The sequence below is a fragment of the Salvia splendens genome, chromosome 5 (assembly GCF_004379255.2).
Source record: "Salvia splendens isolate huo1 chromosome 5, SspV2, whole genome shotgun sequence".
NCBI lineage: Eukaryota > Viridiplantae > Streptophyta > Magnoliopsida > Lamiales > Lamiaceae > Salvia > Salvia splendens.
In genome coordinates, this window is record NC_056036.1 from 37,864,261 (window position 1) to 37,889,844 (window position 25,584).

At 40.0% G+C, this 25,584-nt stretch overlaps 6 protein-coding genes across 7 annotated transcripts; 4 read left to right on the forward strand and 2 right to left on the reverse strand.

The window, feature by feature from the left end:
• The first annotated feature begins 76 nt into the window (after positions 1 to 76).
• LOC121802359 (ribosome biogenesis protein BRX1 homolog 1-like) lies at positions 77 to 2,666 on the forward strand. Of its 2 annotated transcripts, XM_042202024.1 has the most exons (9): positions 77 to 418; positions 824 to 965; positions 1,051 to 1,129; positions 1,249 to 1,373; positions 1,687 to 1,788; positions 1,969 to 2,040; positions 2,117 to 2,215; positions 2,316 to 2,463; positions 2,538 to 2,666. In XM_042202024.1, exons 1-8 carry the CDS (start codon positions 222 to 224, stop codon positions 2,445 to 2,447), a joined length of 948 nt encoding a protein of 315 aa, XP_042057958.1. In that variant the 5' UTR covers positions 77 to 221; the 3' UTR covers positions 2,448 to 2,463; positions 2,538 to 2,666. The 2 variants fall into 2 exon arrangements, with proteins under 2 accessions (XP_042057958.1, XP_042057957.1); XM_042202023.1 differs by having other exon boundaries at positions 2,316 to 2,666.
• A 127-nt stretch (positions 2,667 to 2,793) lies between these two features.
• On the forward strand, positions 2,794 to 5,359 carry LOC121802358. The gene is made up of 2 exons (XM_042202021.1): positions 2,794 to 3,952; positions 4,036 to 5,359. The coding sequence occupies exons 1-2, from the start codon at positions 3,213 to 3,215 to the stop codon at positions 5,153 to 5,155; spliced, it is 1,860 nt and encodes a 619-aa protein (XP_042057955.1). The 5' UTR covers positions 2,794 to 3,212; the 3' UTR covers positions 5,156 to 5,359.
• Positions 5,360 to 13,250: 7,891 nt separating this feature from the next.
• LOC121802016 (ferruginol synthase-like) lies at positions 13,251 to 16,410 on the forward strand. The gene is made up of 2 exons (XM_042201540.1): positions 13,251 to 14,162; positions 15,709 to 16,410. The coding sequence occupies exons 1-2, from the start codon at positions 13,296 to 13,298 to the stop codon at positions 16,306 to 16,308; spliced, it is 1,467 nt and encodes a 488-aa protein (XP_042057474.1). The 5' UTR covers positions 13,251 to 13,295; the 3' UTR covers positions 16,309 to 16,410.
• A 618-nt stretch (positions 16,411 to 17,028) lies between these two features.
• Positions 17,029 to 18,853, forward strand: LOC121805780. Its single transcript, XM_042205777.1, has 3 exons — positions 17,029 to 17,387; positions 17,551 to 17,903; positions 18,030 to 18,853. Exons 1-3 carry the CDS (start codon positions 17,333 to 17,335, stop codon positions 18,636 to 18,638), a joined length of 1,017 nt encoding a protein of 338 aa, XP_042061711.1. The 5' UTR covers positions 17,029 to 17,332; the 3' UTR covers positions 18,639 to 18,853.
• A 23-nt stretch (positions 18,854 to 18,876) lies between these two features.
• On the reverse strand, positions 18,877 to 22,785 carry LOC121805781. Its single transcript, XM_042205778.1, has 3 exons — positions 22,496 to 22,785; positions 19,495 to 19,854; positions 18,877 to 19,424 (listed from the first exon to the last, which is right to left on the reverse strand). The coding sequence occupies exons 2-3, from the start codon at positions 19,828 to 19,830 to the stop codon at positions 19,005 to 19,007; spliced, it is 756 nt and encodes a 251-aa protein (XP_042061712.1). The 5' UTR covers positions 19,831 to 19,854; positions 22,496 to 22,785; the 3' UTR covers positions 18,877 to 19,004.
• Positions 20,348 to 22,945, reverse strand: LOC121805779. The gene is made up of 4 exons (XM_042205775.1): positions 22,796 to 22,945; positions 21,449 to 21,973; positions 21,123 to 21,348; positions 20,348 to 21,007 (listed from the first exon to the last, which is right to left on the reverse strand). The coding sequence occupies exons 2-4, from the start codon at positions 21,971 to 21,973 to the stop codon at positions 20,598 to 20,600; spliced, it is 1,161 nt and encodes a 386-aa protein (XP_042061709.1). The 5' UTR covers positions 22,796 to 22,945; the 3' UTR covers positions 20,348 to 20,597.
• Between the last annotated feature and the right edge of the window lie 2,639 nt (positions 22,946 to 25,584).

Consider the following 25,584-nt stretch of genomic DNA (forward strand, 5'->3'; position numbering starts at 1 on the left):
TATGTGCAAAACTAATTCGGGCTTCTTTTACTAATTTGTAGCCCATCAAAAAGCCCAAACCAAGGCATAAACTCGCATCGCACAAATTGGCAAAATCCCTCTTTCCTAACAGGGTTTAGGGTTTAACCTCTGTTGCATTCATCTCCTTCAATCTCTAGCGGTTTTGGCATCTGAAATTTCGCAATATTTGTGCTTACTTCTCAGAGTTCAATTAAGCCGGAATGGCGAAGAAGCGAAAGCACAGCGAAACCAAGGTGGCAGAGAATGAGAACAAGGAAGAAACCGCGCCGGAAAGGCCGGAAAGAACTCTTTTCGGATTTAAAACCAGTCCTGAAGATGTAAAGGAGAATGATTCTACCCTTTTTTTCCGGAACAAAGAGAAAGTTTTGGTTACTTGTTCTCGCCGCATTAGTTTCAGGTTTAGTTCCTATAATTATATGTAGTATTTGATGATTTGAGCTTGCTAGGTTTTGGCGTTAGACCTGCAAATTGAGTTCACACCATGTTTCTATTTGATTGCTCTTTTTATTGGAAATGTTGAATGTGCGGTTTCTCTTTTAGGTATAGGCAGTTATTCAGCTGGCCAGTATTATATTTCTATTTTATTAATCTTTTTTTATTGGATTTTTGAATGGGTTATTTTAGATATTGGAGTTTATTCAGTTGGCCAGTTATTCCTGTGTTATGTTTGCATATTTGATTACTGTTTTTTATTGGAAATGTTAGTGAGGGATTTTAGGCATTGGCGTTTATTCAGTTGCTCGGTGTGTTATGTTTATATTGGATTACTCTTTTTATTGGATTAGTTGATGTGTGATTTTAGGTATCGGCATTTGATGTTGAACTTGGTTGATTTATTGCCTCATTGTAAGAAAGATAACAAGGTCGAGTCCAAGGGGAGCAAAGGCACAGATCTGAATGAGCTTGTCGAGCTCAGGAGCTGCTCGTCATGCTTCTTTTTTGAGGTACTATGAGTTTCACAACTTATCTTGAGATAGTTTTTGATAGAAACATCAATGGTTATATAACAGCAATGCTTGCTCTCTGCAGTGCAGGAAAGGTAAAGATCTCTACTTATGGATGGCTAAGTGCCCCAATGGTCCCTCTGTCAAGTTTTTGGTTAATGCAGGTATGGCTAGCTATAGTTGTTGCGATTTTTAGACATTCAACCCTCCCAATGCCCCATAATCCTTTACTCTGCCTTTTAGATTGGTTAAAATTATGTTTATTGTGTGTCTATGTCTGAAGTGCATACAATGGAGGAACTGAAACTTACTGGAAATCATCTCAAGGGTTCGCGTCCTATCCTCACTTTTTCGGCCAACTTCGATAAAAGCCCTCATTGGAAGCTTTTAAAGGAGATGATTACTCAGGTACGACTTGTTTATGCATGAGTTTTTTTCATTTTCTTTTTAATAGATAATGTAGAATTATACATGGCATCAGAAAACTAGCTTAGCTTATCTTGGTTGGTATTTTTCAAATTGTTAAGAAAATAGTCTAATTACACAATGTATATTCATTACTTTAAGGAGCTTTGAATTTTCTACCACTAGAGTTTCCTGAAATGTCATAATTGAAACATCTTGCCTATTCCATGTGTTTATTGCTTTTTGCTCTCATGAGTGTCTTACCATCTTTATATATTGATTTATGGTTTCAAATTTCTGTACTTCTGTTATTCAGATATTTGCCATACCAAAGGATCATAGGAAATCTAAGCCATACCATGACCATGTATATGTCTTCTCAATTGCCGATGACCACATATGGTTCCGTAATTACCAGGTTTGTCATGTTTCTTTAAGTTAAATAATTGGATTTTAATAATATCAAAATGCTAAGCATAGAGCACTGAAGAGGCTAGCTGTGACTAGCTACAACTATGTTAGTGCAGCAAATCTACTTGGTTATTAGTTTTTCTCCATGAGAAGAATTTATCTTAGTATCTTCATTTTTGTGAAGCAGATATCAACTGACCATACTGGTACAGCACAAAAGTTAGGCCGTGGAGACTTGGAAAATATGACGTTGATTGAGGTTTGTGAAGATACACCACATCTATACACCTAATGTTTACATTCAAAATGTTTGTGTTAACATATTTCTTGTGAAGGTTGGTCCAAGGTTCTGCTTAAACCCAATCAAGATATTTAGTGGGAGCTTTGGCGGCCCAACATTGTACGAGAATCCTTTCTACGTTTCACCCAACACGGTTAGTTCTTGTAGTATTTCTTCATGGTTCTGCCAAAATTCATTGCATGGTTCTGTTGAATGAAACCTTATAATTTATCCTTTCCCTATACTGTCCCCAGATACGCTCTATGGAGAAAAGGCAGAAGGCTGGGAAATATGCAAAGAAGGTTAAAGCCAAGACCAGGAAGAAGATGCATGAGCTGGAAAATCCCCTCGAAGTCGATGAGTTTGCTGATATGTGGAAGGAGTGAGGTTATAATAACTTTGGTATGTCTTTTTATTTGCTTCTAGTTCCTACAGTGAAAAACGCGTTTGATTATCTAGTTGTTTTTTTGTTGCAGTGATCATCGAATCATCATGTTCAAATATGTATCCTCTCTTGAATTGTGTTTTATTCATATAAACTGTATTTGTTCTGCGCTCAACCATCTTCCTGCACATACATGGAAATAAAAGACTTATTCGCTCTGCTTGGAGATTTTTGAAGATAATATATTTCATTCATATACTTATATTCATTGATCATCGAATCATCATGTTCAAATAAGTAAAACGATTGTTGCATTTTATTTAAGTTATGCCCATAAATTTATAGCTAATCAAAACAGTTTCTTTTCAATATTTATTCGTTGCCCACATTTGAATTTTTTTTTAATTGGGGGTTGAAACTCTAGATCTCCACTAAATACTATAGTAAATTAATCGACCTAAATGGCATAATTGGTAAATTATAAAAATAGATGAAGCCATGAAGGCGATAATTAAAGATATTCTTAGGCAAAAACAATTTCTTTTGGATATATTCTTCGATCACATGTGAGGTTTGTAATATTCTAGCTTGTGGAGTTAATTCGAACATATATAAAATAAAGTGCTGGTAAGTGAAAACTTATAAACAAGACAAGTATCAAGTAGCATACTAATCACACTTGAACTTGATGCAATATATAGAGAGGTCGAGATCTTAATTCATCATATCAAATCAAATCAAATCAAATTTTGTTAAGAGAGAAAATATGAGTGAGAATGAGTTTATTCTTCTTGATCATCCCGTCCATCAACATCCACTCTATCTTACCAAATTTGATGGCACTGAAAGAAACCAATGTGAAGGCTGCCTGAGGTGCTTCTTCTACGGTGAGGCGATCTACGTATGCACTCACCTCTGCAGCTACCCACTCTTACACGAAGCATGTGCAGAAATGCCGCGAGAGATCACTCTCTCCTTGCACCCTCAACACACCCTCATTCAAAAGCAAAAATATTGTATCTGCACAGTCTGTGACTATGGGATCAACTTTGGCTACTGCTGCACCAATAGCTCATGCAGATTCGATATCCACCCAGTTTGCGTGAGGAGCATCGAAGTAATGGGTTCAAGTGAACGCAGCTGCATCAAACACCCGAGCCATCCGCACCACGAGCTGACACTGCTGTGGAGGCCTGGCCGCGCTGCTTGGATAAGGTGCGATGCTTGTGGAGCCATACACCGAGGGAACTCCTATCTCTGCATCCTTTGTCAATATTCCATCAACGAGAGCTGCGCAGCTTTACCTGCCACCCTCGACCGCCACCACCTCCATGACCACCTGCTCTCCCTTGCTTACGGTCTCCCACTTGAATACATCGAGTACCATTTGGAGGAGTGTCAAGTGTGTTACAAGGAGTTGCTACCTAAATACTGGGTCTATCATTGTGGGCTTTGCAAATATGTTGCCCATATCAATTGCGCCCTCTCAACATCTGCCCTCATGATGTAAGTATAAGTATAACATCCTCCATTTTCCAACATTTGACTACAATTATCTAATTTCAAGTTATTTGTATTTTCTTTTCAAGGAGCAATACTGATGTTGATAAGAATGCTGTCGCGTTTCCTATAAATGACGCATCAGAAGAGATCATCGGACCTTTCGTTGCTAAATTAGGAATACCGGTCATCTCTCGTGATAATGAGATCGTTAAAGGTAAATACAAACTCCATAATCCCGAGCATCAGTTACGTTTAATCTCACCATCACTTCATGATCAAGAGGAAAACGATAATAGTGATGATGATGATGATGTTGATCTTAACTGTGGCTTAAAATCAAAATTAGTATGCGATGGATGCACCAGACCAATATCATCGTTAAATAACTACGTAAGTTGTGGTGAATGCAATTACTTTCTCCACTTAACTTGCTTCCAGTTACCGGTAGAGCTCCCCTCTCATCCATTCCACCAACAACCTCATCACATCTTAACCCTTCAAATTCCTCCCAAACTCGACTCTGTTTTTTGCAACATTTGTCGATTTTATACAAATGGGCACTTTTATGGTTGCACAAAGTGCGACTTCAAAGTGGATATAAAGTGTGTTTCTCTGCCCGACACCATAAAACACGAAGCTCACCCACGCCATAACCTCAAGCTGCAAACTCAAGAGATGACGAGAGAGGGTTACATCCGGCCCTGCAGCGTATGTAATTGGACTACACATGATCGAGTCTCCTACAAATGTGATGTCTGCCATATCATGTTTCACTCTGAGTGTGCACTGCTGCCGAAACAAGTGAGTAACCGTAGATGGGATAAGCACCTGTTGCTGCTAACGTACAATGCTAGCGCCAACCATCCAAGTAAATTCTACTGCGAAATCTGCGAAGAAAATATGAATCCAAAGTGGTGGATGTATCACTGCAGAGAATGCGATGTTTCCATCCATACAAAATGCTTGCCCACAACGTCGGGGGAGTATCGGAACGTCAAGTTCGGGCAGCGATATGATTTAGGGAAACTTCACCCGCACCCCGTCGTGCATCAACTAACCAATAGGTTGCGTTGCAGCGTCTGTTGTAAAAGGAAGGTTTATGGTACCCTTGGATTTCAGTGTGCTTCAGATAGATGTGACTTCTTCATGTCTTTAAAATGGTGGTGTGGAGGAAATCACAAAGATGACATACTTGCTATTGATTGAAGAAATAGCGTGGAGTAACAATATATATGGAGTCTGTTTTCTTTGTTTGTGATGAATACATCTTTAATTTCTCCACTTAAATATTTGGTGTGTCATTTGAAGTTTGGTTACGAATTTACTGTGGTTATCTATTGTTGTAAAAGAAAATATACTATTTGACTTAAATCTGAAAGCATTGTAATGAAATTTCCGGTTTGCTATTTACGTTGTTTATAATCAATCTGAGTTATAATGTGAAATTTTAGTATAAAAATTTATAGGATCAAACGCTTCAAATGTTACAAGGTGTTGGGAGGGACCGATATAATTCTAACCACAATGGATAAACAAACATCTATCAATTTGCAAGAATATGTTAGGAGCACAATTTACTTGCATCCAATGTAGACGAATTAAGGTGATAATAATGAAAAACAAGAAGAAAGATAGCAATATCAAGATTTTACGTTGAAAACTCTCTCCAACATTAAGAGATAAAATTAAACCACGAGAGTCATCTATCTACAAATCCACTATCACCATTCACCAAGGAGATAATAATAAAACCAAGAAGTTTACCAATAATATATCCTTAACAATAGAACAAATGTATACTAGATAATCAATACAACTCTAAAATAGATAAAATTACTTTATTCGTCTGCCATTAAATATCAGAAGTTGACCAAGTTTGAGTATTAAGAATTGTAAAGAAAGTGGGTGAAAAAGTATGAGTAATACTTTTAGAGTACTCCCTCCGTATTAAAAAAAATAGAAACATTTGAAACGACATGGATTTTAATGCACAATTGGTAAATAAGTGAGAATAATTGGTAAAGTAAGAGGGATGAAAAGAAAAATGAGTAAAGTAAGCGAGAGGAAGAAGAAAAGTAGTGAAAGTAGAGTTAGTGGATTGTGGGGTCCATGTTCTAAAATTAAAAGATTCTAAAGTTTCTATTTTTAAGGAACGACCCAAAATAGAAATAGTTGCTATTTTTAAAAATGGAGGGAGTAGTATATATTAGTAAAATGACACAGAATTTAAGAAAAATATTTGTAGATACTATATATTTGGAAGATCATAAGAAAAATACTTGGAGATATATACTCCATATTTGAAGGGTTAGTTAGTAGGTAGCAGGGACGGACCTAGCGCATGCCAAGCCGCCGCTCCAGCGGGGGCTTGGCTGGCGCTGGACCAGTACCCAGTCATCGCTGCCCCAGAGATATTAGTGCGTGTGTCTCACTGTCTGTGACTTTGTGTATATGGACGAGGAAGAAGAAAAAGAAAAGAGGAGAGGAGAATGGAAGCCTGTAGAACTTGCAAAAGTTAGGGCATTAGCAATGGGGCGCCCTAAGGCGCGCCCTAAGGCGCGCCCTATGGCGCGCCACGTCAGCAGTTTTATCCTCCTACCTCCTCACCTGCAGTGGGGCGCCCTAAGACGCGCCCTAAGGCGCGCCCTATGGCGCGCCACATCATCATTTTTTTAATATTTATTACAAAACTCATACGAATTTAACAAAATTAATACATTAAAATACGAATTTCAAAAACTTCATTTCATTGAATAAAAATTAATACATTACAATGCGAATTAAAAAAACGCGAACTCAACAACGGCGGTTGCGAGCCCACACTTCTTCGATCATGTCGTTCATGAGCTGCGCATGATCCTGTTGGTTGCGCATTGAGGCCTGTCTAGATAGAACCTCGTTGAAGCCTAACGGTAACCCTCTATCGGGTGGCTCGGTCGACGCGCCGGCCAAACTAGATGCACGATCATCTTCATTCCAATCGGTGATGCTTCCGCCTTCATTCTCGACTATCATGTTGTGCATGATTATGCACGCATATATGACATCGGCGATGACATCCTTGAACCAGAAACGAGCCGGCCCTTTCACAATTGCCCACCGTGATTGGAGCACGCCGAATGTCCGCTCGACATCCTTCCTCGCCGACTCCTGCTTTTGCGCAAATAAAACCCTCTTCTCACCAATTGGGCAGCTAACCGTCTTCACAAAAACAGGCCACCGTGGATAGATGCCATCGGCCAAGTAGTACCCCATATGGTATTGGCGTCTGTTGGCAGTGAACTCGATGGCCGGGCCGTTGCCATTACATTGATCGGTGAAGAGGGTGGACGAGTTGAGGACGTTAATGTCGTTGTTCGACCCGGCTACGCCGAAGTAAGCATGCCAGATCCATAGCCGATGGTCAGCGACGGCTTCGAGGACCATCGTCGGGTGGCTGCCCTTGTATCCACTTGTGAACTGGCCTCTCCACGCCGTCGGACAATTCTTCCACTGCCAGTGCATACAGTCGATGCTCCCGAGCATCCCAGGAAACCCGTGCGCCGTCTCGTGCATCTGCATCAGACCCTGGCAATCAGTGGCAGTCGGCTTGCGCAAATATGTGTCGCCATAAGCCTCTACTATCCCCCGGCAAAAGCGCTTCAGACAATCGCGGCCTGTAGAATCCCCGCAGTGGAGGTACTCGTCGAAAAGGTCCGCCGTGGTGCCATAGGCCAACTGACGGAGTGCAACCGTGCACTTTTGCAATGGTGTAAGGCCGGGTTTGCCGATGCCGTCCTCCCGAAACGTGAAGAATTCATCACGTGAAGACAATGTCCGAACAATGCTGAGAAACAGGTACCGCGACATTCTAAATCGGCGCCGAAAAACAGCCGGGCCCCATCGCGGTTGATCGGCAAAGTAGTCTTCAACCAGACGTGTGTGAGCTTCCGCGTGGTCGCGTCGGATATACGACCTATGTCGAATAGGTCTATGGACTTGCTCAGAGGCCGCTGCCGCTGCCGCCTGGCGCTGCATCAACGCATAGCAATGCGTCATCGCCGTTTCAACGACTGCATTTAATGCTATATCTATGCTATTACTGGACTCATCAGAGGAACTAGAACTATTGGTGTCGTCGCCGGGATTCATATTGGTTGGATTTGTGAGAGAGAATATGTAGAGGTATGCACAAATGAATGACAAACGCTCTTTAAATAGAAAACCAAACCGCGTGCCATCGTCCGCGACCTATCGTCCGTGTACGCCACAATGGGGAGGACGATGGCGCGGACGATAGGCATCGGGCGCGCCATCCTCCGCGCCCTTAGTATCGGCCGCGACGATCGTCCGCGACCTATCGTCCGTATCCGCAATGGGCGCGGACGATCGATGGCGCGGACGATGCGCGCCATCGGGCGTGCCATCGTCCGCCCATTGCGGATGGCCTTAAACTACTTGGCAAAGGAGATCTATAGGCTACTCAATCCTATACATCTTAATACTCCAAATTAATCCTATGACTTAGCTATTTTTACATGTTTTAAATAAAAAAGTAATTAACAAGGCCATTTTTGGAAACTAAATTCAACTTCAACTTCTCCTTCAAATTTCCAACTCCAATTTCAGAAGAAATGGGGAATCCGCGTGGAATTTGCATTGGACGAAGAACTGCTCCTTCAGCAGAGGCTTCAGCCACGGCGGACCTCGGTTCTCTTCCTTATCACCTCCCTGTTCAATCGCAAACAACTACTATGTTTAACAAAATTGGGTGAGCAAAATGTCCAATTGAAGAGTGAGGATTACTTTACCATGATTCCCCTGTTTTTAGGCTTGACTGCAAAAACAGGGGTTTCCTGGTTTTCAATCGCCAGCTTTAATCAATGCCACCTAATTAGGAGATAGGGAATCACCTTTCCTTTTCCTATTCGCAACTTTTAATCCCCACTTTTAAATCAAACATTTTGGCAGAAGCTTCGTTAAGTTTCTAAATTCCCAGCAGCATCACTAATTTTGCCCAAATTGAAATACATTAATGTAAAGTTCTTGTGGTTTCACTGTTTTGTTCAAGGATCTTGATACTGATCACACTTTTTAATGCCAAAAGATAGCATCGACACCGCACCTTATTTTGACTATAAACTCAGTCTTAACCAATAAAAGAATTATATTATATTTTATCAACAACAGTCAAGTAAAATCATGCTAATAGTGATGTATTTTATTAAAAACAGTGAAGTAAAATCACGCTAATAGTGATGTGTTTTGTTAACAATAGTGAAGTAAAATCACGCTAATAGTGATGTGTTTTGTTAACAAAAGTGAAGTAAAATCATGCTAATAGTGATGCATTTTATTAAAAACAGTGAAGTAAAATCACGCTAATAGTGATGTGTTTTGTTAACAATAGTGAAGTAAAATCACGCTAATAGTGATGTGTTTTGTTAACAAAAGTGAAGTAAAATCATGCTAATAGTGATGTATTTTATTAAAAACAGTGAAGTAAAATCACGCTAATAGTGATGTGTTTTGTTAACAACAGTGAAGTAAAATCACGCTAATAGTGATGCGTTTTGTTAACAACGGTGAAGTAAAATCATGCTAATAGTGATGTGTTTTGTTAACAACAGTGAAGTAAAATCATGCCAATAGTGTTGTATTTTATTAACATCAGTGAATTAAAATCATACTAATAGTGATGTGTTTTGTTAACAACAGTGAAGTAAAATCTTGCTAATAGTGTGTGTTTTGTTAACAACAGTGAAGTAAAATCATGCCAATAGTGATATATTTTATTAACATCAGTGAATTAAAAATATTATTATAGTGATGTGTTCCACGGTTAAGCGATGTTTCTTTGATTTTTGGCTATAGTGATGTATTTTCTTAACAACAGTGAAGTAAAAACATAGTTATAGTGATGTAATCCACGGTTAAGTGACGTTTCTTTGATTTTTGGCTATAGTGATGTATTTTATTAACAACAATGAAGTAAAAACATAGTTATAGTGATGTAATCCAGGGTTAGAGTGATGTTTATTTGATTTTTTGCTATAGTGATGTATTTTGTTAACAACAGTGAAGTAAAAGTTGGTTAAAGTGATTTGTTCCTTGGTTAAGTGATGTTTCTTTGATATTTACCTTAATTTCATATGAATAATTAACACAATTAATTGTAAAAAAAAACAAAAATATGGTTCTCCTTATCTCTTAATTTTCCCATAATTATAAGTAATTCCAATTTCTAGAAAATTTTAAAAAATTAGGATATACATCATCATCCATCTCTTAGCTAGTGCTAAACAACAAATCAGGAACATGAGGAATATATATGTAATTCTTTGTTAGGTTGCTTTATGTCAAAAGCGCATCTTAACAGATTTTATGCCTCTTAAATAAAAAACGGTTTCTTTAATCACTAAACCAAGATCTATCTCTCCACATGACTGTGATCCAATCAAAATTTGGTACTGAATTTCTTTTCTTCAGCAGGGACGTTGCGGTAGTGATCAAGCAGTGCCACCGGTAGCCTCGTCGCCCCCATTTTTTTCCGGGTCGCCGCCGAGCAGAGTATCTAACCCACTAATTCAAGACGCACGGTTCATGGCCGAGCATAGCACCCCCGCCTCCCCACGCGCGGTCCCAGCCCCTTCCCCCTCCTCCACCCGCAAGCAGTGGTGGATCCAGGAATTTATATTCGGGGGTGCGAGTCATATGATAAATCATTATATAACATACCAAAAATAAAAACTAATACTAAAATCAATATATTTTGAAATATACAAATTTTACAGTCATACATTTCAAAATACAAAAATAAACTACATTATATCTAATTTATTTTTGGACGAGTCTTCATTTCTTCAAAACGATTCATTATATCATCGTCGGATACTTGTAGATGTTGGTTTCTGGGATTACAAGATAACAAAACCGGGCGTAATACAACCCAAAAGAAGGAATACAAAAAAAAAAGAACTGAAGTTACAACGAAAATGAAACAACTAAACCAGTATGCTATGACAGCCGAGTCGAGGAGGCCTCTTCCCGCAAGACGAGATACGCCCCGGTAGTGCTCTCGGTTTGGCGTGTCGTCCCCAAAGGTAAAACGGCTACGTCTCTTCTGATGCAGCACCGCAATCAGCAGAGCTCCGGCGAACGGGATGGAGGAGAGGGCAGAGCTTCGACAGAAAGACAATGCAGGGAGAGGGAGAGAGCTTATGCAGAGACCACCCAAAGACCAATTGCCAAGCACCAAGCCCAAAGACCACCCAAAGACCAATTGCCAAGATCCAAGTCCAAGTCCAAGTCCAAGTCCAAGTCCAAGTCCAAGTCCAAGATCAAGATCGGGCCCGAGGCCCGCGGCCGCGAGCGCGAGCACGGGCACGGGCACGGGCTCGGGCTCGGGCGGGCGGGCGGCGGCGGCGGCGCGCGCGTGTGCGCGCGTGTGGGCTCTTTCACCCATCTTGGTCCACTATAATTATTAAGTAACATAAAGTCACTTAATTTATACACATTAAAGATGTGTTAATCCTCCAATGTGGGATAATTAACACTAGTTAATTATTCCCTAAGCTCCATCTCCAAGCTTTAATTAAAAGCTAATTATGCCCAACTTTAATCCACTATTTCTCACTCACCGGAAATCGGATTTGAGAAAGTGAATATACTACATTTACCTACGTAAAATGTAGATCGACGCTATGTCATTTAATTTCACAAAATTAAATGTCTCGTCACATTTATTATTTGGTCAAAATCCATTGACCGGGCATATTTAATCCATGATTTTTACAGTAGAAACACATCTTTCTCAATGAAAGTGACCAAACAATCGTTCAAAGGTTGATCACCCATTCTATTTCTCAACTTATTCTTCACAAACGTCATTCCAGAAAACACTCTCTCTACACTTGCAGTGGCAACCGGAAGAATCAAAATCAACTTGATAAGCAAAACCACACGCGAATAAACCACATATCTTTTTGTTTCAACAAGCTTCACCAAAAGAGAACTAATATCTCGCAAATTCTGAAAGTCTTCATCACTTCTCATATCTCCCAATGAATATATCAAATTGGCACTCAAGGTCCATCAAATCAATGTTTGAAAAAAATTATTTTCATCAATACTGACTACAAAGCTTAAATTTATAAATTTTGCGACCAATTTTAATATTTCGGTTATGATTTATGGAGTAACACATTAACACATCTACTTTTGAAAAAAGTCACAGCTAACCTTACTTGACTAAAGGAAATTTCTAAGAAACGTTTTTAATAATTCTAAAACTTCCAACGGAAGCTTCTGAATTGGAAAGTGTAGACTAAAGATAAGAAATGATTGAATATTTGAAGCGGTTTTTTTTTAAATTAACTTCATATATTTATATCATATATATATGAAGGAGGAAATTACAAATCAACTCCTATAACAAGGAGGAAAGACAAATTACGCCACCCAGGGTTCGAACTCGAGACCTCCAGGATGGAGGCGGTATCCAGCACCCTTTACCGCTAGGCCAAGGGGCTTGGATTTGAAGCTGTATTTTTGTTTGTATGTTTGAATCTTAAAAAAATAATGTAAATTGTGGGGCTTCCTTCAGTGACAGCTTATGTCATACCCATTATTCCAGACCTCAATTATCGCTACTTGCCACGATTTTTCCTCTTAAAAACTCAAACCATCCTCTCTCTCTGAATTTATATTTAAATATATAATATTATTAAAAAAAATAAATTTTGGGGGTACACTCGTACCCCCATTGTCCCCTCTCCCTCCGCCACTGCCCGCAAGGTGGTGTTGAGCTCGGCGGCGGAGGCTGGGGAGAGGAAAAAGAGTTTTAATTGGAGTTGGGAGTTGAATATGGTTTCCAAAAATACGCTTGTTAATTACTTTTTATTTAAAATATGTAAAAATAGCTAGGTCATAAGATTAATTTGAAGTATTAAGATGTGTGGCTGAGATTTATTCTCTAGTTATGCACTTAATGAACACTTGCCCTAGATCACTACTCTAAAATTAAATATGTAAATAACTATATTTATTATTTTAATTTCAGCACCGGCTATTTTGAATTTTTTGGTTCCGTCCCTGGTACGTAGTGAGTATAACCGTCTTCGTTCTCCGGTGGCTGTATTATTTTTCTAAGATTCCCGTCGTACTATTGAATAAAGAGTAGGATTGGCGTCAGCTGTTGAAAAAATTAATGATTTTTCATATCTAATCAATAAAGTCATCGTTCTCCTTGAATAATTAATTATTTAATCAAGATATCGGTCAATGTAGTTAGTGAGTCGAATAAGACACTCTTCCTTTCTCCTGCATAAATTCATGATCGATTTCAAATCTACGAATTGACTAAATCATGGCTCTCTCACTCTTGATCGCAATAATCCTATCGATTTTGGCATGGTCCCATTTCCGCCGCCGCCGCCAGAACCTTCCCCCGGGGCCATACCCGTTTCCGATCATCGGAAACATCCTCCAACTCGGCCGGAACCCCCACAAGTCCCTCACCGACCTCTCCAAAACCTACGGCCCTCTGATGTCTCTCAAGCTCGGAAGTATCCACACCGTCGTCGTATCATCCCCGGATTCCGCCAGACTGGTGCTAAAAGAGAACGACCAAGCCTTCTCCGGCCGCACCGTCCCCGCCGCGGCTGAAGCGCTCGGCTTCGACATGATTTCAATGGGGCTCATACCGGTGGGAGAGAGGTGGAGAAAACTGCGGAAACTGTGCAAAGAGCAGATGTTCTCGGCGCGGCGCCTCGACGACGGCGCGGGCAACCGGCGCGAGAAGGTTTCGAGGCTGGTGGATTACTTGCGCGAGTGCAGCGCGAAGGGGCGAGCAGTGGACTTGGGGCAGGCGGCGTTTGTGACGACGTTTAATCTTCTGAGCGCCACGTTTTTCTCGGTAGATTTGATTGGGTTTGAATCCGATGCGACGCAGCAGCTGAAGGAGACGATCAAGGGCGTGACGAAGGTTTTGGGGGCTCCGAATGTGGCCGACTTTTTTCCGATTCTGAAGCGGTTGGATCCGCAGAGGATCAAGAAGCGGTTGGAGTTTTACTTTGGGGGATTGCTTGGCGTGTTGGGAGGGATAATTGATGAGAGGATGAAATCAACACCTAAGGAATTGGAGACGAAGAATGATTTGCTGGCTGCGCTTCTTGATCTCATGGACGGATCTGAATATGATTTGACCTACAAGGATATTCAACATTTGTTTATGGTAACACCTCTCTCTCTCACATACACACTTACCAATGTTTTTAAAAACCGAACCGGTAAGCAAACCGACGAGGCTACTCATTCATGGTTCAACTGGTCCGATCGGTTGAACCATTGGTCGAACCACCGGAATACTGTACATAATTAAATATATATTATAAAAATTATTACAATTTAATATATGATCAAATATTGTATTAATTACAAGTAAAAAAAATTAAATCATCTATATATCTCTAAAAATAAATTTAGTATCATCAAACATAAACTATTATACAAAAATGATTAAATTATAGTATTAACATATGTATATATATCATGTACCAACACTAAAATTTAGTTATAGATAAAAATATAATTAAAACTTAGAAATGATGAACATTTTCTTTAGTGGTTGATAAATAAAATTACTATATTATTATACATAAAATGTTTAAATTTTATACAGAAACTATAGAATGATAATTTATTATACTATAGGAGTATATCATTGCAACGTAATGGTAAATTGATTAAAAAAATATGTATATATATATATATATATTAAAAAAATTTAAATATAATAATTACGTATATACATAAATTGTGTTAATAGTATTAGTTATTTAGACACTACAGTAGTATATGAAATTGATGACAGCATAGGTAATCAAATTCGGCAGTTGAATATAAGTTTAATTAAAGTTCATTCAATGTCAAAACAATGGAAGAGGTGGGGTGGTGGAGGTAACAGGCTAATAACAAGGAGGTCTAAGGTTCAATTCTTGTTGGGAGCAATTTTATAATTTTTGAAAAAACCATAAAAAATGAAACAACTGGTTCGCGGCCGAACCGGTCCGGTTTTCAAAACTCTGTTTGATACCATAACAACTCTTGTTAGATTGCGTAAAAATTTTATTTTTCATATTGTTTGTTTAAAATTTTATAGTATTAGATATTATATCTACACCAATAAATATGAAACATTTTGTTTTTTGGCACAAAATATTTTATAGTGTTGTTTTGTGAGTTATAGAAGAGAGAGATGGAGAAGTAGAAATAAAGTTATTTCTAATTTAAGAAACATTTTATTTTTAATGGGACAAACGTTTATTTTAAATGTAACAGAGGGAATAAAAAATAGTTATATTAGAGGATTAAAATATTTATTAGATTTTTTATATTTTCACTATGATTATACATATTTATTAAATTATTTTTGAATTGTATGAATATTATATTAATATATTTTAAATAAATATATATTAAAATTTACGTTGTTGCAATTACTATTTGTTTCTGGTGACACCTCTCTCTCTCATTTGTTGCAACATAATCTAGACTGGATATCTGATAGTTCTTATGGTGAAAAATAGTCCAATTGAAACTATAATCACAACATAGCTGCACAAGTTATGAAAAAAAATCAGCCATGAAACGACATTGCATTTATTTTCACTTATTCAGTTAGCTTGACAATGGAGCAAGAGATGTTACGAAAGGTATTTTAATGATTGTGGTTAATTTTCGTGTATATTTTTTTGAAATTCTGTCTCTACGTATATTAGGACTTATTTATAGGAGGATCAGACTCGACTCAATCCACAGTTGAATGGGCAATGACAGAACTGTTGGCTAATCCAGACAAAATGCGTAATGCAAAGAATGAGCTAACAAGTGTGATAGGAGAAAAGAATCAAGTTGAAGAATCAGACATATCAAGGCTCCCATACTTGCAAGCACTGATCAAAGAGACCTTACGACTCCACATTCCCGGTCCATTTCTGGTTCCTCGACGGGCAGATCGTGACATCGAGATTGGGGGTTACATAATCCCCCAACACTCTCAAATATTTATAAATGCTTGGGCTATAGCCAGAGATTCGAGCATCTGGCCCAACCCTACTTCGTTCGAGCCCGAAAGATTCTTAAACAACAATATAGGGTTCAAGGGCCAAGATTTCGAGCTTATTCCATTTGGGTCGGGGAGAAGAATATGCCCGGGTTTGCCTCTGGCCGATAGAATGTTGTCTCTGATGTTGGGCTCTATGCTTCACAATTTTGAATGGGAAATGGAAGGAGGGATGAGACCTGACACCACGGATGAGTTTGGAATGGCATTGCACAAGGCAGTTCCTCTCAAGGCCATTCCACTTTATTGTAACTGAAATTTGGACCTTTTCTTTTACTGCTTGATATTTGGATGAGATATTGGTGTGTGTTGTATCTCCATCCCTACTTAAATAAAAATTTGGGCAGGTTTCTTAGTACTTCGATGAACATCTACTTTAGTTTGTTAGATTTAAGGAAGTTTGATGATGCATATCTCTCATCCAGAAAGAAGTGATATATAGATCCACATGCAGTCTGCCAATATGGACAAAGAGTACAAATATCATTATATTTATACTAGTGTAGGAAAGACCTATACTAATATAAGTATCTATATTGAAACTATGAGTTGTACCATTTGGTTCATCAAATATTATTAATCTTCAATACTCTATCTTCTTAAATATTTTTCTCATTAACTCAAAGCTTCTCTCTCTAAATCTAGACTTTGGCTTTAGAAAGGGCTTTGGTAAATGTGTTTGCCAACTAGTATAATCCAATGCTGCAATACTTGAGTTGGATTTATAGACTTGCATCCACTTCCCTAATGGTACCTGATAATGTGCTTAGTTTGAGTATGATATATCAAATTCTTTGTGATCGCAGGTCAACTTATTGTCCTAGTATAACTCAATCAAACAATGCTTCTGTTAGAAAAGGAAGGAAGATCAGAATCATCCAAGAAAGGGATCAAAGAAAGGGAAGAAGAATAAAATCAACATATATTAATATATTAATTTATATTGATTGTAAATTGATCTCCTATGATATGGAAATCATGTCGTGTATACTGAGGGCTTGTTCTGTTTGTCCAATAGGATTTAGGGTAGATAAGGAGAGGCCAGATAAATATGACACAAATTAGAAGTTGGGTTATTCATTTCAGCTGTTTGGTTTGCACTATATAAAGCACAAGTGATATATATCGTGTGTTTGGTTTGCTGTAAATCAAATACCACAATACCCAAACCTAAATTGGAGAATATATATTACAACTCTCTTCCGCCGCTCTTCCATTTCAGTGTTCCAGAATCGCCTCGCAAATTCCGCAGAAGCTATTTTCACTTTGTCCAGTTGAAGATGTCTGACTACATGCGTTCAAGGTTCACTTCCCCTGATGTGCCGAGTTCGCAAGGTACATATAGCTATCTCAGAATTGAATAAAAGAGAGTTTATTTTCGTATGGTTCAACATCATTTCGTTTGGTAATTTATTTGAAAGCACCAGTGAATTCGCATTTCGTTCTTAGATCTTGCAGTGCTTTACAGTTTTAATTGGGTGATTTTGTTGTGGTTCAGTGAATTCCCGCCTTGGACGGTCAAGGAGAGGCAACGGTGACCGAACCCGCCGAACCTGGTCATACCGTGAGGAGGAGATTCTTGTGGTTGCGCTGAAGGACCTTGTTGTCACCGGATGGAAAGCCGATAATGGATTTCGGACAGGCTACCTTGGCAGACTCGAGGAAGCCCTGAAGAAGCATTACCCCAACACTGACATCAAAGCAACTCCTCATATTAACTCGAAGCTCACTTCCTGGAAAAGATGCTACAATTCTTTGCGTGGCATCTTAAGTCGTAGCGGTGTGGGGTTCAACCTCCACGACGACTACAAGATAGATTGCGACGACGATCAGTGGTCGCAAATTGTCAAGGTACCAAATCTCGTTCTAATGGATATCATCATGTTTTCAAGTTAGTTTTAAAAATAATACTCAATATGTTTGCTTCACATTGGCAATTCTGATGGTGTGTGTTATGTTACGAATTCGTATGTACAGCAAGACCCTCATGCTCGCTACATGAGGGATAAGAGCTGGCCATTCTGGGACCATTGGCAGGTCATCTTTGGTAAGGATAGGGCTGCTGGGGGATCAGCTACTGGTTTGATGGATGCGGTCAATGGGCTTTACACTCAGGACACCGGCTCAGGCTCAAGCGATGGAGGTGAGGTTGGCAACTCTGTTGGCTCTACTGATGTGCCCACTTCTCATCCACTGAGTCAGACCAGCACTCCTCCCGATGCTCCGGTTGAAAGCTCAGGCAACACTAACCGTGAGAAAGCTGCTCGGCCTGCGGGTGGGAAAAAGAGAAAGGCTGACCATTCTATAGATGGTCTCATTGAACTGCTGGGGAAAATCAATGACGCCACCAACGTGAGGTTGGATTCTTTATCCCTCCGCATTGGTTATGAGTTCGATCTGAGCAAAGCACGGAAGGAAGTATTTGCTGAACTAGGTCGCTTGCCTGGACTGACAAGGGAGCAAAAGTTTGATGCAGGGGAGATTATTCTGGAGAAGGTGGAAAGGTTGGATTTCTTTCTTGGGATGCCGGATGATGACCGTATCGCGTTCGTGCTTCGTGTGCTTGCGAAATATGGTTCGGGATAGATGGGGGAATCTACAACGGGTGAAGGGGTGGCGTAGGTCGATGGCTTGCCTGATATAATTTATAAAGCCTATTTTCTGTCTGAAACTTTTTTTTTGGAAGCCCCTCTTCAACATTGGCTTGTTGCAATTGTCTGTAGATTATATTATTATCTATCATCTTTTGTAGGAAGGATTATGTTGCCTTAATCAGTAAACGATTTCCTAGTATTCCTTAATCAGCTGCATTTGAAGGAAAACCTTAATCAGCAAATATTGATCTCATTGATTGAATTTCCACATAGATATTCCAGCAAAACGTACACGAGATAGATCACATACACAACCTAGCTTAATAGAGTAGAAGGAAGACAAATACAACATAAAACGTCAATACTTGTGGGTGTTCGAAGAGCCACATGAACTTCCATGTGGCGAACCTAAATTGCTTGGAGGAAATTTCTTCGGCTTTGGGGGGTATTTCTTCCCGATACGCGGGTCCATATCCTCGTTATTGGACTGACTACCCACATTCGTGAACCCGTCTCCAAACAAATTGCGTTTCATCTTTGGCACTTTGGGCATGGGAGGAGAAGAGACGGACACGCTTAGCTCCACGGTCGGCGCCATTCCAACTCCATCTAATGGCTTAAACATCAGATTGAGATCCTCTACGGGCACGGTAGTGTCAGAAATATTGAATATCAGTGGTGCACTCTCCTGCTTAATATCTTGCGGTCCGAACAGCAACCTCAATCTTGGAAATTCGGGGTCCCCACAATAGTAATAAGCTGCAGCCAATTTATTTTCCTACAAGAACAACGGAGCCATGGAGTTACAATGAACAAGCTGACATAAAACAAACATTGTATCCACCTACCTTCAAAATGGGTTTCCATACTTGCTCCGGTGCCATGACCACGTTGGTGTTAGCATTCCAATACACACCGTTGGTTTTGACTACCTTGTCGAAAAGTATGTGTCTCTCTTCAAGGTTCTGAAATCTCTCGTACAATTGTGGCCATGTGAATGGCACCCCCACTTCTTTGGTGAGCACCTCCGCCACTTCTTCGAGGATGGGTATGGGGATCACGGAACCGCTCCACTTGTTCATTTCTTTGGTTTTGATTATCAAGGATAGCAGCAGTGAATCTACCTCAGCTGTCCAGCTTGATTTGTAAAAGAAAAAGCCTTGTTGAGGGATTTTTGTTCCCATTTCAAGTGAAGGAATGAAAGAAGCCAAAGTTGCTGGGTCCAAGCTTCAATTGAAGGGTCAGCTAAATATGAGTTATTTCATCACCATCCCAAGCAATTGTATGCCCGTGAATGACTAGACAAATCAGACTCGTGAGGGGCATATCTGCCATCGCAGCCTTGTTTAGAGTAGATTCCTGCATGATAATAGGAGATTCCTGCATGATTTTACAGCTCATTGTTGCTACTGTGTTGTCTTTCATATAGTGATGGGTGGAGCAGATTTATTTTGTTTGGAAAATGCTTTGTCAAATCAGCTCACGGGTAAGATGTAGCCTCCACAAAGCTATATTGAAGAGCTTATGTTGTACAAGCCCCCAAAGTATCACTCTTCGGAACCAAACTGTATTCTCTAATCACATCATGTATGCAATGGCATCAGCATCAGCTCCTCCGCCACTGCTGCCGGAGTAAGTAATTTATTGTTGTCGATTATCGAACATTTTTATTTTGCATATAACCACTAACTTTCCGGTTCCTAGGCACATTAAACCATCGTTTTGTCGGACATTGACTACACGGTCATGCTTGTACCGCATGGTAAGTTGGAAAATTCATATGTATTTTACATGCGAGGCTTGCTTTCCAAACTAACAACGACACATACTTTTTTGACATGAAGGTTATTCCTTATGAATGGATGTGCGAGCATGGAGGTAGCTTACCTAATCTCTGCAGACTCCAAATGCTCAATGGCCTTGAATGGGTGGTGGGCGTAACAAGGGATGATCAAGATGACGTTGCCTCAACGTAGTCAACGTATTCAATGTCCCTATGATCTCCCTCGGCCTCAGCCCCTTGGCTCTCAGGCATGCAGTCCAAAAGGTCATCGAGTGGATCAATTGGCATCTCAGACCGAACGTAGTTATGGAGAAGGAAGCATGCTATAATTAAATTTATTTGAACTTTGAGGGGATAGAAGGAGGCACTGCGCAAAATACCCCACCGCATCTTCAGTACCGCGAATGCTCTCTCAATTACATTCCTAGCTTTGGTATGACGCATGTTGAAGAGCTCTACAGCATTTTGTGGAATTTGCGCATCAGGACCCCAATCTTGGAGGTGATACCTCACCCCCTTGTAAGGGGTTAGAAAACCTTCACTGTTCGCATATCCATTATCACACAAATAATAATTACCTAGACCAGACAAAACTCAACATCAGTTTAGTAAAAACTAACCAAATATAAATTTTCCATTTGAATTGATATATGTTGCTGAATATTGTAACTTATTCAAAGCTAGTCAATTTACCTATTGGGACTCGCAACCCATGAGGACGAGTTACGGCATCGCGAAGCACTCGAGCATCGCCAGCTGATCCCTCCCAGCCGGGTAATATGTATGTGAAACGCATGTGCCTGTCGCAAGCGGCCAAAGTGTTGGTTGTTATCTGACCCTTCCTATTCCTAAACCGTGGTTTGTCCTCGTTTGGTACTAAAACGTCAATGTAGGTGCCATCAAGAGCACCAAGACACCCCTGTATGCACAAGAAGTAGCCACACACTCACGTAGTGAAATGCTGAATATATAGTTTATTCCAAAAAGAATAGTCTTCGCTACTAAAATATAAAACATACCTGAAAACATTTCCATCGCCAATCTACACAATCTTCGCGAATAGGCTCGGGTTTGACCAAGAACAAGGAATGCAACTTTAATACTGCTGCAAGGACCTCATGAACGTAGAATGAAACTGTGTTCCCTGATCGCCAATGATCAAATCGAACAACACGGTTTTTCTTGTGATGTGCTATGACACCTAGAAAAATGGCGACTTGCTCTTCTATCCCTACGAACCGCCGGACGCGTAACATTCCCAACTCTGTAAACAATGAACACAACCTTCCAAACGTATTCCGGTCCATCCTACAATTAACTAAACAATCTGTGTCAGTTACCCCAACGAGTCTGTTTAAACGTTGAATCTGCATCGGTACTCGATTCAGAATGTCGTAAGCCAACGCAAATTCAGCTCGCCTCCTTTTCTTCGAAACTTTGCTAAAAATCATGTGCAGTATACAAATTCGCGCCACGGTTTGAGTCCAAATTATGTCCTCAATTATTTGCCTCACATAAGCATTTTGCTTCTTATGTTCCCTCATCTGTGCATAGATATACAAATAAGTTTCAATTCCAACTAATCTTTCATCATTCAAATAAAGGAAGCTTAAACTATTCAACTACCCTTTCATTATTCAAATAATAACCACAAAGCTGTGAATTCTCTACATCACAATTAGCACGATGCAACATCAATATTAATTTTTTTCACACAACAAGTTGCTGAAATACTGGTATATTTCTCACACTATATTTTGAATCGATTGGATTCAACATTACAAATTCAAAGTAAGCAATTGGATGAGAAAAAATTAAACTATGCACCATTGCAGTGGAAAACTTCAAAATTCCCATTTTTCTCACTGAGTTCAACCAAAATTCAGCATCTTTAATTCTTTATCATTAAACCAGACATCTTAATTAACATCTATTACGCGGTTTCATTTGCATTCAAAAACCCCAAATCACACGTCGAGACGCACAAAACGAATCAGCCACGTAATTCTACAATCCATATAACCTATAACACCGGATTGCATTCGAAAACGGCCAAATGAATTAATAAATTCGTTTGCTACATTAACTGAAAGGCAGATTCCCCACAATACGATCTAGGGTTTTTTAGCCTCCAAAAAAATTCAAATTCAAATGAATTAATCAATTCAATTGTAAACTTGGGTTGGATTCAAAATTACAAATTCAAATTATTCAATTAGAAAGGGAGATTCCATGGGTTTTGTAGATTTCGAAAAAAAAATAGGGAATGAACCGGTAGGAGGATTAATTCAAAATTACAAATTCGAATTGGGTTTGTAGCCTTCGAAAAAATTAATCAATGCAAACAAAACAAAGAACAGACTCACCTGAAATCTCTCGTTGCGGTGAGTGTCGCTTCTCTTCTGCACAGATTTGTTCAAAGGGCTTGTGTTGGTTTGGGAATGTTATGCTACGATTCCCCCAATTTTCTATGCATGTTCAAAGCAAATGTTATTGGTTTACCTCAAACCCTGATTAGAGCCTAATATGTATCGTAGGGCCAGACCCCGATACACTAACGCCATTATATGGCCAAAAAGAAACGGGCCAAAGCCCATTTGTAGGGCTGTGCATTTATGGTGTATGTCAAATAGAACACATGATAGGCACAGATACATAATTTAAATGACCTCTATATGACAAACAGAACAAGCCCTGAATGTAGATCCTATATAAAGGCAGTAGTACACGTGAATAAAACACACAACACAATTGATACAAACAATCTTCTCTACAGCTTCTTTTCTTCCTTCCTATGGCCGATACCCAAATCAAGATGGTATCAGAGCGGGGGTGAGACTTAGTCTCATCACTGTCTCGGACCAATCTCAAACCAAAAAAAGCCAAAATCCAGCAGACCATGTCACCAAACCTTGTCACATTCCGATGACAACAAAACATCAACAGAAAATGAGCAATTCGCTTGGTTATTCGCTGAGTTTATGCGCACAAATATTGCGCAAAGCCAGCAACTCATACCCTTAATCCCAAACCAGACAGAACCAAAAGTTGAATCTAACAGAATTGATACTTCACCCTTGTTAATTGAAACCAAACTGAACGACGAGAATTACCCACTTTGGGCCATCCTCATGAAGGTGGCAATCAACGGGAGGGGTATGATTTCTCACATCACTGGAGTCCCAACCCCTCAGGCAAGGACTGACCAAGCCTTCGGGAAGTGGCAGCTAGCGGATCACTGTGTTTTCACATGGTTGATTCAAAACCTGGAGCGGAAGTTAGTCAATCCGGTATCTCAATACCCAACAGCCAGAGATGTGTGGAAAAGTTTGGAGATCAGATATGCATCTGGAGGAGACAAGATCCAAGTGTATGACCTATACACGAAAGCAAATAGGTTAAAACAGACGGACGAATCTCTGGAGGATATATGGACAACTCTTAATGATTTATGGATCTCCATTGATCAAAAGCAACCTAATAGGATGAAGTATCCAGAGGACATCAAGATGTACAACGCCGAAATGGAAGAACAGAGGTTATACCAACTACTCGTAGCCCTAAATGACAAGTATGAAGGAATTAAGAAGGAAATACTCAGGGTTGATCCACTCCCCTCCGTGGAGATAGCATACGGAATCCTCCGGTGAGAGGATACCCGAGAAAGCGTACTAAAACCAGGGGAAATCAAAGACAACCAATGGATCGCGGCCGGACTTATTGCGCGACAACCGTGGCAAAATCAATCTCACCGGAATCCCTCTCAAAGAAGCGGTGCCTCCACCGGCAGCAACTGGAGTAAGAAAACGGAGGAGGAGAAGTTGAGGCTAACTTGTAGCCACTGTGGGAAGAAGAAACACACCCGAGAAACGTGTTTCGAACTCCATGGCTACCCGGAATGGTGGGAGGAACGCAGGTCCAAACAAACACCATTTCGAGGATGAAGGGGAGTCGGCGCCATCGCAAACAGAGGAAATGAACCAACTACCACCATCGGGAGCAACATCGAGGCCGCATCAAACTGGAGCGGCAGCCAACAGGGGTCTGAGGAGATAACCCTCGGCACAGTGTCATTTGCGAATGGAGGAAGAATGGAGGCGGCGGCGCAGAATCGAAATGGAGGTGAAAGTGAAAGGGGTAAGTTAAGGTTTGGCAATTATTTCTCAAACCCCCCAACATTAGAGAATCTTTGAAATATACCCCAACCCATTATTTATCCTATAAATCGACACCTACCATCTAATAATTCGAAAAAAACCCCCAAGTTTCGAAAATCCCAAATCAGCCCATGGAAGAATTCCTCTTCTTTTTTACTAGACTAGTAGGAGCAGAAGGGGAACCCATAGATAGGGCTTATCGGAAAGTCCAACTTTGAAACGGAAACCCCAATTTCTTTCTTCGGAGCCCTTTCTTTTCCCGTCCCCCCGCCCCGGCATAGCGCTTCGCTTCCGGTTCTTCGGAAGAATCCACTGGTTGGGCTATCCAGGGATGTAAGATGAAGTCATCTTGCCAGAAGTTTTCTGTGATGTTTATCAGGCATGGGCGAGATGCAGTATCGGCATTGCTAAACATTGAAAATGGAGCTAGACTTCTGCCCGGGGAAAGCGTCGTTTCGGCCTACTTTGCAGAAATAAGTTCCAGCCACTAGAAAATTTATCTGAATCACATGCTCTGTCCGTATCCTCTGATGCCAAAAATGACAGATGGATCTTTGATTGTGGCGCTACAGATATGTCTAGTTTGCACAGGGCACCAAAAAGTCATATTCAAAATGCAATTGGAGAATTGACAATAGTAGAGGGAGCATGAACTTTTAAAATTTCACCGAATTTAACATTGTCCAACTGCCTATATGTTCCCTCTATGTCACATAAACTGCTATCCATTAGTCATGTGACTAAAGAATTGAATTTCACACTGCTAATGCAACCAAATTTTTGTCTCTTGCAGGATATCAGGACAGGGAAAATAATTGGACGTGGCACTGAGCGGAACGGGTTGTATTATATGGATGAGATAGATCAACACGGAAATGCTATGATGGCCCACGGAACTGCTGATAGGGAAGCTTGGTTGTGGCACTGTCGCCTAATACATCCCTCATCGGGTTATTTAAAATTATTTTTTCCTAAATTTAGTCGAGATTTGTATTGTG